Source organism: Empidonax traillii, unplaced genomic scaffold (genome assembly GCF_003031625.1).
Source record: "Empidonax traillii isolate 1590-97213 ecotype Southwest subspecies unplaced genomic scaffold, ASM303162v1 scaffold27:size3997909, whole genome shotgun sequence".
Lineage (NCBI taxonomy): Eukaryota > Metazoa > Chordata > Aves > Passeriformes > Tyrannidae > Empidonax > Empidonax traillii.
The window spans coordinates 1,801,334-1,817,429 of NW_020955220.1; the positions used below are offsets into that span (position 1 = coordinate 1,801,334).

The 16,096-nt window shown below is 51.0% G+C and overlaps 1 protein-coding gene across 5 annotated transcripts in view; it reads right to left on the minus strand.

Annotated features, from left to right (window-relative positions):
* Nucleotides 1–16,096, minus strand: part of DNMBP (dynamin binding protein) — a 33,637-nt gene that overhangs the window by 6,335 nt on the left and 11,206 nt on the right. For 3 of the 5 annotated variants that reach the window (XM_027908722.1, XM_027908709.1, XM_027908714.1), the window contains 3 exons: nucleotides 13,749–15,692; nucleotides 1,111–1,298; nucleotides 390–489 (listed from right to left, as the gene is read on the minus strand). In XM_027908722.1, coding sequence (XP_027764523.1) covers nucleotides 390–489; nucleotides 1,111–1,298; nucleotides 13,749–15,692 — 2,232 coding nt within the window. Of the gene's footprint in view, nucleotides 1–389; nucleotides 490–1,110; nucleotides 1,299–1,615; nucleotides 1,787–9,595; nucleotides 10,854–13,748; nucleotides 15,693–16,096 lie in introns of those variants that run through there. The other 2 variants (XM_027908732.1, XM_027908741.1) reach the window with 2 other exon arrangements.

The following is a 16,096-nucleotide window of genomic DNA, read 5'->3' on the forward strand; positions in this document are numbered from 1 at the left end:
CATGCAGGACACCTCCTCATCACCCACCAGCATGTAGAGCTCAATCAACCCAGGTCACTCAGGGGTGAGAAGTGGAGACACTGGTCACTGGAGCCAAAAAGCAAAGGCACTGGCAGCCCAAAGTCTGAAGGGGCAGTGCAGGAGTGAGGAGTGGGGCTCACTTTGGGGCAAGGGGCCATGGAGGGCTATGGGCACCGTGTTTCTCAGCAGTGACCCATGGGGCAACACAGATCTCCCTGGCTTCACTGTTGGATTGATAAACAGCAATAGAGACCATCAGGAAGAAAGCCCAGTCCCAGTGATCCTCTCCCACCATTTAAACTGTTATGCCCAGCCATTACCAAAGCTCATCCCAGCCTTCTGACAAAAACTAACAGCAGAATCCATACCAATGGTATCTGAAGCCTCCAAGGTGGACAGCAGCTGCTTGGAGAAACTAATCACCAAGTGGATGTTTCCAAAAAGGGTCTCAAAGTCTATGTTCTGCATCTAGTGAACGGGAAAAGAGATGTCCTGGATGGGGGAACAAGTCCAAGTCAGACCCAACAGCCCCCTCTTACCCTCCTCCAACTCATCAGTCCTCAGCTTCACAGCAGGCACCTGCTGCCACCTCCTCCCATCACAGTGACTGCACACACTCCCTTGTCCCCCAGTGCACTGAAACTCTCACTCCTAATGTATCCTACTACAGTAGGATACATCTTTCCCAGCAATTCCATCCCTGCCTCTGCTCACCTTGTTTTTCTCGCTCTCCTTCCAATAATTCTGTCCCCTTGTCAAGACCCCATATTTTAATTCTCCTGACAATGAATTTAACCTACTAATCAAATGAAGAGGAATATTTCCTGCCCCACATAATGAATCTGTGATACTTGCTCCCAGGTCTCTCGCTCTCAGCAAGCATGAGAGCTCAGCAGGATCTCAAAACAGATGGGCTATTGCTACAAACGCAAGGAGCTGTGAGAACCATCCTGTTCCCCTCGGCATAGCTTGAATTTCCTTTATGGGTCTCCATGCTGCTTGCTCACCTCTGAGAACAAAATGGACTCAGTATCCTCACCCCAATCCTCCAGTGCTGCATCACAGCTTGCTTTCCCTCCCAGCTCCTACCTGTGCCTGCTGCAGGGGCACCATGATTCTCTCCACGCACATCTCCAGGTCTCTGATATAGTCCCGCTCTGTCTGGAGCAGTTCCTCGATAACCTTGGACCTCTTTTCCAGCATCCTTTGCTCTGCGCTCTCAGTGGCAGCCGAGGATGTCTCCAGGGATGGTGTCTGGGAGGACAGGAGAGTCATCTCTGCAAGACAGACGAGCAAGATCAGCACGCTCCAACGAAGATGCAAGGGCAGAAGACAAATAGCATCTGAGCTGTGAACACAAGTAACCTACGAGACGGATAAACACCGGTACCTAGAGAGCAAGACTGTCCACCCATGGGCCTTTCCAGAGCTCCACCCCGGGGCAGCAGGGAGCCCCGGCCTGCTCCACAGCCCACCCTCGCAGCAGGAACACTGCAATGTCTCGGCTTTGAGGGCCGCGGGCAACAATCCTGCTCCAGACGGTCCCCCCGACGCCGGCCGGGCCCAGACTCTTCTCCCACCCCGGCTCTCTAACTCCGCGGCTTCAGGAAGCTGCGCGGGGCTGAGCAGACACGGAGGGGAGCCCCGGTTCCCAGGCGGGCAATGGCGGCCGCCCCCCTCTCTCAGGCCGGGAACAGGGTCTCCATTCTGCAGCCCCCAGGCATTTCCATGTGAATGGCCGCACCGGGCACCCACAATGGTGCTGTCGCCGGCAAAGCCCGGAGCTGGAGCGCGGCCAGGGGAGCGGGGCCGGGCCGCCCCCGGCCCTGGGTGCCTGCAGGGCCCGAGGCTGGGCCGCCCTCCTCGGCCCCGTCCACACACCCGCACCGCCTTTCCTCCTGGTTTTCTGTCCCACCTGCGGCTCCAGGCCGGCCCAGCCCCCTCGGTTTTCATTGAGACATTTTATCCCCCCGCAGATTCCTGGGCCCCAGCCGCCCCCTGCCCCACCTGCCTGCTTGTGAAAGCATGTGCCCTCTGGCTGAAACCACAGCCGCAGCGTTCCCACCCCACCTCCCCAGCCCGGGGGAGCCCCTTTCCCGCACCTCCCTGGGACATCCCTCCGGGGCAGGGTCTGGCCCAGGAACACTCAGGTTTACCCCATTTCACGGCTGCTTTGCAGCACGGAGGCCCCCGAGCCCCTCGCAGCAGCCCAGCCTGCCTCAGGTACCCCTTTTAATGTCAATTGCTGATTTGGCAAATGTCCGTCCACTCCAGCAGTCTCCCACACATCCCCAGCTGCTCGCTCTCAATGGGATTTTATTAGAGTTGCAGACATGCCCCAGCTCAGACATTTCTAAGAATGTTTTTGCAGGACAGGCACTTTGAGATCTCCCTCTCCATGACCTCTCTGGTGACAGCCTCACGCAACTGGGGCTCAGCCTGGGAGAAATCTAGGGACACCCAGCAGGGCTTTGGACTTTATCCTGGTACCAAAGCAACCACTGTGAACAGCCCCAAGAGACCCCCATGCTCCCAGCCACTTCTGCCCAGGTGCTGGGCAGATTGCAGGCAGACCCCAGCCTTGCCCTGTGGGGTGACGGCAGTAACCAGCATGGGAAACTGCTGCCTCAGCCTAAGCATCCTGCCCCCTGCTCTGCCAGGCTGGACTTTCCACACTGAAATGACCTGGGAAAGAAAAGAAGAGACCCAAGCTGAGATGAGACACTGACTCAGCCCATAAACATCTGAAACCATTGCCAGCCCTTCCCATTGCAGAGCAGCATTGACAAACAGAAACCTCTCGAGCATCAGCATCAAACATCAAGTTGCCACAGCTACCTGGGCTGAGGCCAAACTGCCGTGCCTCTCTGCAGAAAGAAGAACATCAAAATCATTCCCCTTTCCAGCCGCAGCAAATGAGAAAACCAGCAGAAAGGCTCAGACCATGCCCTCAGTGTAGGAGGGAAGATACCTGTCTCTATAACCTGCATCTCTGCTGCCCTGCCTTGAAATCTAGCCTGGGGAGAGACAAAACGGCTAGCTCCACAGAGGAGGATTTAGTGACACAACCAGCACCGCATTTAGAAGGCAATCAGTGGGAAGAGAAGGTCTCACTGATTCCTACTGGCAAGTATCCTTAAGACTACCCCCACTAGAGCCAAACTGCATAAGGGAAAAGGCTGGTTTCAGCTAAGTCAATGGCTGTCTTGGCTTGTTTCCACCAATCGCCGATGATAAACTTTATCAACTCAAAAGCAGCAGGAATCCACAAGGAGGGCCTGGGAGCAGCTGATGTGTTTAACATTTGCTGTTTGCATTTCCACAGCATCTGCAAAGCCTCAGTGGCAGACCAGGCCCTGCTGTACAAGGCCCTCTACAAACACTCACAGGGATATCCTGCCGGAGACATAGAACTTGGAGCCTGAACAGGCAGAAAAACCTAGAGGAGGGACAACTAAACATCAAGATAATAACAGTCAGCAGGTCTCTGCGGCTCAGAGAGTTAAGGAAGTAACAACAAATTAGTTATTTTACAGAAGTAAATATATATTTTGAGGAATGGCATTTGTTTTGCAGGAGAGCAAGCTCAAGTGGGAAAGCCACTTGGAAGAAACAGGAAGGTGTTAATTTGCAATGCAAACAGGTGTGTGAAACCCAGAGGAGGGGGGAAGGTGAGATGATACTACTGCATGGGGTGGGCTGGGAAGAATCTTGAAAATGAAGACCAGCCAGAATAACAGCTGGAAATGACCCATGCAGCAGCATTTGGGAAGATAAATGGAAAGGATTACATTTGCCTTGGTCAAAGAATAGGATTTTGTATTTCTATGCAGGCTAAATGCCACCAGATGAAGCTTTTTACAGGACACCTCAGGAGTTTACCATACCACCAAACAACCCCGCTGTGCTCCCAGCCTTAGCCATAGTAAATTGCAGTCACACCATGTGGCTGGCTCCAGCTCACCAAAACAGAGCTGGGAACGTCCAGCACTGCTGGCAAACACAGCAGCTCCCCACGCTCCACCAAGCGAACCATAGGCAAGAAAATCTAGGTCAGGCCCTCACAGAAAGTGCCCTGCAGCAAGGATTCAGACAACACTCGTGAGATTGCCAGCTCCGTGACACCCTTCTTTGGCAAGTCTCAAGTCCCTGCCTATGGGAGGGAAATTAAAACCTTCACTGCACAGATTTTAAACTCACTGTAGTCATCAGCTCAGCTTTGTTGACCTGGCATAATGCTGGGCACTAGTTCTACCCACTTACACTGTATCAGTATTTGCATTATTTTGAAAACTCACACAAATTAATTCTCCTTTGGTCTTCTTGGTATTTCTGAATATTTCAAGATTAATTCAAAACCAAGGCTATGTTGCAGTCAAGTATCTCAGGTCTCTTGAAGTTTATCACTAGTCTAGCATCCTCCTTCAGCAATGAACTCAAAAGTCCTGCTTCTTCCAAACACTGGTAGGTCAAAATTTTCAAATACAGAACTTTTTAATATTTGGCTCTTCTATCTAACCAATATGTATAACTTAGTATTTGTTTCTGATGCATTTAAAAACTCTCACTTTTTGTATTTCATACCATCTCTGTTGATTGTCATCAATTTATTTTTTCCTGTTTGTTACACATTCTTGTATGTCAAATAGTAGCTTTCCCTAAATGAGGCTTATTAAGAATTTAACTAAACCCACCAATTTCACAGATGTGAAATTGGTTTTGGTCATCTAGTAAATGTATTTTAAACAGAGGTCCGTTTTACTTCACAGATTTTCTATTTAAATGTTACCTTTCAATTTGAGTCATTATGACCATCAATTTTGAAGGCACTAAGACTACAGCTAGAACAGGCTCCATTAGCCTGCAGGAATGCAACTGGTATTTCTAATGAAGCCACCAAATTCCGATCCAGTGACAAATTCAACTTTACCCATGGCACAGTTGCCAAATGGGTATTTAGAAATACATTTCCAAAAACAGTGTTCTCAACAACAATTTTCAGAGGTTCAGATTTTGTTCTCTTATAGGTTTTGCTCTATTATTTGCCTCTCTAAATTCAAACCTCTTAACAACATCATTTTGTCTATCCCCTTAGGCAAATTTGGCTAGAGCCATCCTTGGCTCTCTGGATTGATTTGATGGTCTGTGACAGCCTCCCAGGAGCACCTGCTTTTGAGCTTTGCTGAAACGCCTGCAGAACCTTGGGGGATTCAACACCAGCTCACCCTGGAAATGAGGTGTCAAGCTGGAGCACATTCCCACTTCTGCCCTTCCCGTGGAAGCTGTGATTTACTATCACAATCACGCAGCTCATCCTGCTTGTCTGAGAAATGCCACTGTCATCAACTTTCTTCAAATTCTTGTTAATGTGGGAGCACACATGCAATTAGAGGTTTTCCCTGCCCCACTACGGAATCAGAGTTGACCCACAAAGACCAGATCCAATGGGATGCATGTCCACCACGCACAAGCTGCAGGGCTCCCCCGAAGGTCTGCATCGCCCTCCAGCTGCTCCTCATCCGGGCTCACCTGCCAGCATCCCCCGTGGCTCGGCACAGCCTCGCAGGGCGCACACGCTGCCAAGGCGATCTGCACAGTCTGCGGAGGGACGCGCCGCCCATCCGCGCTGGGGACAACCCCTCGCACCGGGTCGGTGAGCAGGAACCTCCGCGGGAGATGCACCCAGCCCCGAGGCAAGCCCGGCCTCAGGTTCACAGCTCAGCAGGGTCCAGCAGTGAGTCAGGACAAAAAAAAAACCAGCTGCAAATATTTGAAGTATGTGGAGGCCAGGAGGGGAGGAGCCACTGCCGACCATGAGAGGGGAGGTGATGAAACTAGGGCAGGGAATAATTAATCTGAGCAAAAGGCTAAACTCGCTGCCAGAAGCAGGATCTGGCTGGGGTGGAAACTCTTACTCTGGACATTGGTAATATGCCAGTGAGCTGAACAGCAACAGAATGGGGATGCTTTCCCAGGGCCACTGGAATGGCTTGATGTCGGACTTACAGCCTGCTTGGTGGGGATCTTTCTGTGCCAGGCAAGACCACGACCATCACCTCAAACAGCCTGTAGTTGCCTAGACAGTCCCACAGTATTCAGGGTGAACAGGGGATGATCCCAACTCACGACACAGAAAAAAAGTCAAGTAATATGATGGTGTAAAGAGAGCTAACCTACAACTGATGAAGGGCATCAACAAAAGTGTGATCAAAAACACTGATGGAAAAAAGAATGAAAGCTGAAATTTCTTTACAAGGATGTTTTAAATATATAATCCAAAAAACATCAAGAGAACAGTATTGATGAAAAATCTGGCGTGCATCTGTGCTTCAATAAAGGCAGCAAATATAAATTAATGAACATAGAATACCATATAATAGACACTAGGCACACCAGGAACTCTGAAGTACAGAAAAATTATAAAAGAAAGATACAAAGAAAAATCCATGGATGATAGGATTAAGAATTCAGTTTTAATTTTTAAAATGAGGAAATAAAATACTACTTTATAATAGATTTATTTCCATCCAGGACAAAAAAAAACAACCCTTACAATGATGCAATCTCACAAATAAGCAGATATAATAGAAGTTTTTGTAAGCCTGGCAAAAAAGTAGAATTATATAATAAATATTCTGTTTATTTCTTTCTAAAAAGCAAAAAGAAGACCTTGCTAACTGGTACCTTGAAAACTCACTGCCAGTGGAGACTATCCAGAAGAGAGGGCATTTCTAATCAGGTTCTCCAGAGACTGTATTTAGTTAATCCTACAAAAGATTTACAGTAAATGGAAAATCACTGCTGTCATGTAGAGAACTGAGCATCAATTCAACAGGATCACAAATAAAGATGAGTCACTGAGTGATCCAAGGTATCCTGAATAAGATGGAATTATTCAAACCAAGGAAATTTAATGCAGATAAATGCATTAATGTGTTAATGGCGACAAGAAACACAGCCACACACAGGACTGTATTCTGGGGAGTAACTCTTGCTTGGCCAGCCAAAACTCAGCAGGAGTTCCCCAAGTGCTACACAGGAACACAGCAAGGTAAATGGTGCAAGCAAGTGCTGACACCCACCCAGAATGCAAAGTTCAAGTCTGAACTGAAAAATGAGTGAGCATTAGGAAGAAAAAACACTGAGGTCTTCCTTTGAGTCTTTGACATGAGCATTTTAAGACTCTGTTCACTGCAAAGAACTGAAGACTAAAAAATTACTTAATTACAGTACCTGCCTGAGAATATCCATCAACTAAAAAGCTCTAATTTAGCAGAAAAAAGTTGGAGTTCAGAGCTGAAATGCAACACGTTAGCATGCAAAACCTTTAAGAGTGATGGTGACTAAGCAGCAAAACTATGACAGGTGGGTTCTCCTTCTGTTGATGTGTCAGGCAGACATATCTGAGTCTCATCCCAGAAGAGGTGCTCTAACCAAGTAGCTGTCACCAGGTTACACCATAGAGAAATCTGTAAGAAGTGTGATAATCCCAATTGCAGAAAAGATCATCTCTACTGGTCTGGAAGTGTTCAAGGCCAGGCTGGATGGGAACTTGGGCAACATGATCTAGTGGGTGACATCTCTGCCCATAGCAGGGGTGATGGAACTAGATGATCTTTAAGGTCCGTTCCAACCCAAGCCACTCTATGATTCTATGATCTCTTACTGGGGGTTTCAAGTCCTAAATTCTGTTACTCTGTGGGTGGAAGGGGAACCTGTGAGAGAAGCAGACAGCATTAGCAGCACAGACAGAGGGAAATCAGAGCTGACTTTTTCCTGCCAGCTGGGCAGGAGGCTGGCTGCTGCGGAGCACAATGGAAGGTCTTTTGGGGAGGCTCCCAGGTGCTGGTGGGGTCTTACATTGAGGCAGCTGCATTAACAAAGCATTACATGCCAAGAAGGGCTGTTGCTGGGCCAGCACTGTGCCCCAGCAGGGCAGGAGGACAAATGCACAGACAACTGCATCCAGAAACAGGCCACAGGATGGACACAGAGTATTTCAAATACCTGGGGCCCTTTCCCTCCTTTCCTGCTGTGGGATGCTGGTGCTGATGGCGAGGGCATCCTGCCGTGCACCTCTTACAGCCACTCCCATGTCCCTGAGACTACCACAGTGAGGAAAAATTCAAGAACCCTCAAAAGGGAAGATTTTCACTCAGCTTTGCTGAGTCCCTTCAACTCTAGCAGAAGCTGGACAGGCCAGCACTGCTCCAGCCTCCTAAGGCTTTCTGGACTGTTTCCCACCCCACTCCCTGGCCCCTCCTGGCTCCCCTGCTGCCCTTTGGACGTCTTGGCACTGCAAAGCCTCTCCCTTTCCTCACCCTGGGGACACAGCTGAGCAAAGTTCTACCCTAACAGGGCGGCCCGAGAGTGCAGAAATGCAGCCACGGGAACCTCCTTAATCAAAGGCCTAATCTCCAGAGGACAGAAGGACAGACTTCATGCTAAGGCAATGGCAGTTGTAGCGTCCAGCTTTGCCAGCTCTTTGGCCGTTGCACTGTTTTCCTCTGCATTTCAATCCCACTTCACAGAGGGTTCACACACACAGCTACCCGAGACAGACACTGGCAGAAAGGGCACGTAAACAAACCGGTTTTCACACACACAGCTGCCCAACGGGGAGCCCTGTCCATCAAGAAGGGCTCTTTTAGTCCCTCTGCCCAGACCTTAAAACCTTGCTGCCACTTCCCCAACACACACTAATACTCTTGCAAGAACAAGCCAAGCTGCACAAAGCTGTTAGCAGCTGACTCTGTCTCCGCCACAGCATCAATGGAATGATTTTGCCCATGCCAAGACAGCCCGGGCCTTTCACTTTGGTATTTCTCCAGCTCCAGAGTGCTGGTTGATGGGATTGGAGACCTGTGGATGGCTTGGGGATCCAGAACACGGAACTGCTGTAGCACAGGCAAGGGAACACTGCAGTAGTGAGGGGCTGGCGATGCAGGAGATTCCCAAATGTGACAGCCCCCCAACATGCAGGTACCTCAGTGTCCTGCCGAAGTGCATTACACAACTACAAGAACTTGCTCTCTGCTTACGTCTGAATGCTACAACAACTTCCTCTACTTTTTGCTTCATGCTGCCAGTGATCAGCTGCCATACTAACACTCTGGGTCAGGAATTGGTTCGTAAACATAGAATCTGTTCATGATGGGTTATAGAAGTAAAACAGGCAGTGGGAATAACCCCAGCACCCCACCTTTTCCTGCATGAAGAACCTTCTCAGGGCCCTGAGAGAGCAGACAAAAGAACAGGGCCAAAAGGTTTTAGGGTGTACCTAAAACCCTAGGAGCACAGATGGAAAACCAAAAGAAAGGACAGCAGCAAGTCTGTGTTGCCTGTGCTTCCCTCCCACCTGGGCTTTTGCGAAATCCCCTTGCAGGGCAGATCAGCAACTGTGCAGAGGGGTAATGACCATGATGCTCATTTCAGCAAGTCCCAGGGAGAAGCCTTCCCATGAAAGCCCATTTGTGCTGGCCACTCCCACCTGTGTCAGAGTCCTGGTGCTGCCCCCATGTCAGGGTAGAGCACAGGCACACCCAAGGCAATTGCCCACCATTTCCCCATGTACCTTGCTTTTTCTTCCTGGTCTGCACAAACTCTGAGTGCCGCAGGGCACTGGGAGCCGTCCGCCTGTAGAAGCTGTTTCGCTGCAGCACAGAGCCCACCCTGTCCGTGTTCTCAGCCTCCTGCTCCCACACCTGGCTCCAGTCCGGCCGGCCCGTGCGTACCCTCGAGCGCTCTGCTCCACTGCTGCTCTTGGCTGGCATCCCAGGCCTTGGGGCTGCTTCTTCCAGCTCCCCACAGCCATTGGAGTCAATGTCCCACATCTTGAACTGTGTGTAGCAGGTACCTGACCCCAAGCTCACACTACTGTCTCCTGAGGACCTGCCTACCAAAGCAGGAACTTCACAACCTCTGTCCAGACTGCTGTGGTCTATGACATGGCCTATGGAGTGCCTGTGCTGTTCAATGTCTTCTGGGTCTACTTGGTCACTGATACCTACACACGGTCTTTCCTGCTCTCTATATGCCCCAGAGCCTCCATCCTCTCTATACCACCTTTCCCCTTCCCTATATACTTGATTGCCTCTGTCCTCTCTATACTGCCGCCTTCTCTCCCTATATTCCCCCGAGTCCCTCTCTTGCCTATACCACCTTTCCTTCTTCCTATAAATTCTTTCATCCTCACTATAGTCCTGACACCACCTTTCCCCCTCCCTATAGCCTTCAGGGCCTCTATCATCTCCATACTGCCTTTCCCCCTCCCTGTACTGCCCAGGTACTCTGTCCTCTCTGCTCCGCCCTTCTCTTATCTCAGAACTGCAGTTTCTGTATTGAATGTCCTCCTTCTCGTACGCCCCGTAGTTTCTACCCCCTGTATCCTGGCTTTTGCCTTTCCCAGCACCATCTGCTCTCCTGTGATCCACATATTGCGTATCTCCTTTCCAAAAACCTCCAGTGTCTCCAGTCATGCTCCGTTGGTCCACAGAGAAGCCCTCTCCTCTCCTGTAACTGTTCCAGCCACCGTCTGCTCCCTGGCTGCCTGGGTACTGCCTCCTTGTCGCCCTGGGTCTGTCACTGCAGCCAGCCTCCCTGCACAGCACAGCCACCCCAGCTACGTCCTCTCTCCGTACGGCACAACAGTCGTCATATTCCCAGCCGAGGAGTCGCCGTTCCCGTCTCGGATCTTCCGTGCAGTGTTTCGTCCCAGGATAAGAGCACATAGTCCTGTGGGATATGGCGCAGGGGCTGACTCCCCTCACTGTCTGCTTCCTGAGCCCAAGCCCGGGCTGACGCTGTTTCTCCGCTCTGCTCCAGTGCTCCTGTCCCAAGTGAAATGCAGGTGGCTACTTCCTGAAACCAGTCAGCAAGGATAGGAGGAGGCGCAGGCCCAATCGCTGCCAGCCCTGGCCTCCACCTGCTGCCCAAAGTAATCAGTAACCAGCCCCGAGGAGGGAAGCTGAGGCTGGGCAGGCTCTCACCACCCAAACCGGCTCCGCGGCTTTGCCAAAGCCTCTCCGAAGGCAGCTCAGAGGCAAGGAAGAGGAGGGCACTGGAGCAGGCAGAGGCCCTGCCCCAGAACAATGTCCTCAGGGAAGGGAAACAGACTGTGTGTGAGACCGCAGGAAGCCACAAACCAGAGATGGGATACCAGATCTCCTTCCACTGTCTTCACACCCCGGATGGTGTGGAGGCTAAACAACGTGGTCTAGAAGAGGCTGGGCTCTGCTCCACACCTCGCAGGGGCAAACTGAGGCCTTCAGGCTGCACCGGCTCAAACCTGATCCTTTTCCCAGCCCTCACCCACAGACACTGGAAGGTCAGGAGACGAGCTGCTCCCTGCAAGACACAGCCCACACCAGTAGTGCCTACACAGTGCTGTGCAGCCACAGCTGCGTGGTTCCCTGCTCCAGGGTGAACAGCTGGCCTACCTGCTGACAGGAACAGCCTTGAAGGAAATTACCTGGCTTTTGGCATCCAGTGCCAACACAAAATATAAATTTTCAGGAGACTACTGAAACACACACTCTAGTAACACCTCTCACTGCAGGGCACAGCATATTCCCAGTTTTCCATACCAAATGCAGAGCTCCTGTAAGAATCCAAGAGACAACCACAACATGCCCTAGACAAAAAGCGTGGGAGTCCGTGGATGTCATCCATGTGTCAGGTTCTTTCACCACTTGTTAGGAATGCACAGCCTATGCTCTCTGCTGGTAGAAGACAAAACCTATGGACTCTCCTATTCCAACTGCAGGAGGGCAAGTGCTAATCCTGCCCAAGCCAGGTGAATCCCCAGTGTGCACAAAGACACACCGAAGAAGCAACCTGGCAATTTTAAATATGTTGTAGAAAACCACGTACTTTCTATACTTCCTTCGGCTCCCCAAAGGATAGACCAAGGGGCTGGATTCCCCCAAGACTACACCAGCCCTGCTTCGGTTGCTGATCAAAGCTTAGTGAAAGCTTTTCTCCCACCACTGTGCCTCCCTGGTCCCCTAACAACGGCAAGGCAGAGGTCATGCCTCAGGCATGGCACAAACACATTTTGCTGAGCTGATGCAACACCTTGTTACTGATCTGGCCTGCTGCACTAAAGCTGGGCTAGGAAGCCTAAGACATACTCTCTGGCCACACTCAGATGTGACAGAGGATGTGACATCAGGAAAGATGTGACAGAGCTTGGGTAGAAAACATCTTTATCAGAGGACTAGAGAGATTACTTACAAATACTCAGGTTTCTTTGAACTGGTGAAAAATCCTCTAGGACTACTGAGGGGATACTAACTTGAGGATGTCTCAGGATAGTGCATTAGTTCTTGCCTAAAACTTCCAGCTTCAGGAACCAACAGGGCACAGGTTCTACAGGATCTGTCCTCTGCTAGGAAGCACTAGGACAGTAAGAGAAGTTTCCCAGCAAGATCCATCCCATTAGAAAAATTCCCTTGAGATTCAGCCTAGAGTTTTCTCTTCCTACCTTCAAGTTATCTCGTCTTGTTTCAAATCCTCTAAGGCTCCTTCCAAGAGTCCCTCTTGCATGCCACTGATGTGGAGGCTGTTTGTCACCCTATTTTTCTGGTGCACCTGTATCAGTCTTCATTCCACGTGCTCTGCATCAGACACGACCGTGCAACAAAGTGCCTGGGCTTCCCAGCACTGACAAAGCAGTGGGAGGATGGAGGCAATGAAGTCAGAGTGAGTAATCCCCAGGCAGGAGCTGGCATTTCACTCCACCTCCTGAATGCAGTGCCCACATTTCCTGCACATCGTGGGTTTCAGTAACAGAACTGCGGTGTCACAGCTCCTGGGAGAAGCTGGGGAAGGGACTGTGGGATAGAACGTATGTGGTCCCGTCTTTATACTTTGTCTACTGTAATACCAAGTGTAACATAATTAACAGCACTGATCTTTACATGGCATCCTCCTATTTCAGAGGCCAAATGTACTGATATAATCATTGCAAATTCCTATTCCCTGACTAATTTTTTTGGGCTGCATGGACAAAAGTCATCTTTCCAGCTTAAGATTTGCCACAATTTAAAGCTCTTTTTTGCTGTTACTGTGCTGTTACCAACAGCACAGTGTCATTTTCCTGTCCAGGACCCCATGGATGGCAGAAGAACAGGATCAGGCTTTACTTTTTGGCCACTAATCCATCACACTCCCAGGCCAGGTTCAGTCCCCTCCTGTGCATCCCCTCTGATCTGAGTGACAAGTCCCCACAGGTCTGTATCACCACCAAAGCAGAAATCACAGGAAACCCAGTGCCCTGACAGGCTGATGGCAGTCACACCACAGACAGCAAGTCAAATCTCAACTGCAGGACCACCAGCAAAGCCACTCTGAAGCTGCTGCTCACTCCCCTACAGCTAAGATGGGATGAGGCAGGGAGGTTGAAACTGCAGCAGCTGTGCTTTTGCTTAATAGCAAGGATATAGTGGGAATGGATCAGATGAAGGCTCTGGATGTATGGTGGGGCTGTAAAAGGAGATGGGAGAGTTGAGAGGAAAAGTGGGTGGGGAAAACCAGGGCAAAGGGATGTTCAGAGAAAGACACTGTGATTCTCCAAAGCAAAATCATGATGATTTGTAATGCAACGGTGCTTACAAAATTACCAACAATTGGAGAAGGGTATAAAAGACTGGTTTCAACAGTGTCTCTAAACAGCAAGGGCAGCTGTCTCCCAGAAGAACCCCTATCCCGTGCTGCTGTAGACTCACCTCTCAGCTCCTGCAGCTCCATGCTGAGGCTCTCAATGTTGGAGTCACAGAATTCAAGGTTTTCCATGGTCTCTGCTCTCACCAGCTCATCCTGCTGCTCCTCCAGCATTAGGCTTAGCTCAGCACGGGTCTTGCCATAAGCTTCCAGGTCTCGCTCCACCTCTCCAATCCTAGTCAGCAGAATGGAGCAGGGGGAAGCTGATCCTGCCCGTGTCAAGTCCTCACGTCCCTCCTCCACCCGCTGTTCTGGGGTGCTGGGCTGAAGCTGTGCAGAGGCCACATTTTTCCTCTGGCTGCCTGATGGAGGCCGGGGTGCAGGCCGGGAGGGCTTGACCGAGAAGGACAGAGACCTGCCTTTGGGCGTTTGGCCACCCAGCACGTGCACACGGGTTGTCGCAAGGCTGCTGGGCCGAGGAGGGGGCGGCCTCAGGGCCCTCCTCCTCTCTGTCTGCCTGGAGTGGGGGACAGACACAGGAGACCCACGGACGATGTCCTTCTCAGAGCTGTAGTCCAAGATAGAGAAGTGACGGGAGACTTTGTCCTGCTCAGCACTGGTACTTGACAGACTCTTCTCAAACTGTGCCAGCTGCTCCGTCAGTTTGGAGTCAAGGTCTGTGCAGCTGTCCCCCTGTACTGCAAGTGGGCAGCACTCCCCCCAGCTCCCAGCCCATGTGTCCAGGCCCACCTGGGCAGCTCCTAAGCTGGAGGAACAGGGCTTGGACTTCTCCTGCTGACTGTTCATCCAATTGTCTAGGTCCTGGGTGCTGCTCTGGATCTCCTGGGGCTGGGATGCTGCCCAGCTGTTAGAAGATGAAATTGCCTGGCTCCTGTAAGGATCTTGGGGGAACTGAGGAGCCTGCAAGGGCACAGTGGGACTGTCTCCATCATGCTCGGGCAGAGCGTGACGTTCTGATTTTCCTGGGGAGGCTGAAATGGTCCCCCCAGGTTCCAGATCACCTGCTTGCCCAGGCCTGTTGCCCTGTGGAGGAGGCAGCTGAGCAGAGGGGAGAAGGCCATTGACTGTCTTCGTGCAGGCAGAGGGGAGGGAGTCCATTGTGCCTTTGGGATGTAGCCCTTGGTGTCCTGTGCTGGGATAGGCCTGATGCTGTCCCAAGTCAGTTGCAGGAGGACCCTCTGACTTCCCCACCTTGTGAGATAAAACGGTGGCAGGCTCAGGGTGTGCAGCCAAGCCCTCTTCCTTTTCCCTGTCATCTTTCCCTAGCAAAGGAACAGCTTTCGAGCTAGTGTTTTCTGGGTCTTGATGGATGGACAATCCACAGCTGTCGCCACCTTGCAGATCCTCAACACACACCTTTACCCTGCAATCCTCAGAGGCTTCCAGCCTCACAAATCTGTGTGGAAAGATGCCACGTTTTCCTCTCAGCTCCCCTTCCAGCCAGCCATCCTCCAGAACGCCAACAATCCGAATCCTGTCACCCACATCAAAATCCAGTTCCTTGGACTCCAGGGCTTGGAACTGATAGAGGGCAACACCGTAAGTGCTCCCTGGCTCCTCGTCCTCCATGAGGGGCATCTCCACTGTCCCATTGGTGTCACAAGTCCCAGTGGGCTCTGGATCCACTGGAGTTCCTGCTGCTCGCAGAGGAGTAAGCAGTTCCACAAAACCCTCTGGAAAAATGCCCCTGCAGCCTCTGAGCTCACCTTCAAACCAGCCAGGCTCTGGGACACCAACAATGTTGATTATATCCCCTTCCCTGAAGTCCAGTTCTTCCTCTAGCTGAGCAGACAGGTCCATCAGGGCCCGGGCTTGGCCCAGTGAGTAGGAAGGCACTTCCAGGAGAGCGCTCTGGGACAGCTGACATCTCCGAACTGAAAGGCACAGCTCCCGCACACATGATGAGGGGAAAAAGCCCTTGGAACCCCAGCTGCTCCGGCCCTGGAGCCAGCTAGAGGCCAGGGACCCCCCAAGGATCACCAGGTCTCCTGCAGAGAATGACAAACACCAGTTCAGAACTGCTCTCATTATTGCTTCCCACCTCTTATTCTTGCCTTCCTGTGACGCTCCTGGCCGTGGGTGAGGTCTGGCACTCTGTGAGAGCATAGCACATGCTAGGGATGGGGTAAGGCATGAAGTATCAGCAGCCTCTTGCACACACATATCTAAGATACACAGTTTTGGCTGCAAAGACATGAAGGTGCATTACAGCTTTGATTTCTCCCCCAAATGCAAGATTTAGGTATTGGAGGTCAGTTAAAAGGCAGCTGTAAATTTACTATTATACTACTCCAATTTTTTGAGTTTCATGAGTAATGAGAGATCATGAGAAACTAGTATCAGAGTGGCAGAGGCCCAGAGGTTCATGGTGGATTTGACAAGACCCATGTCA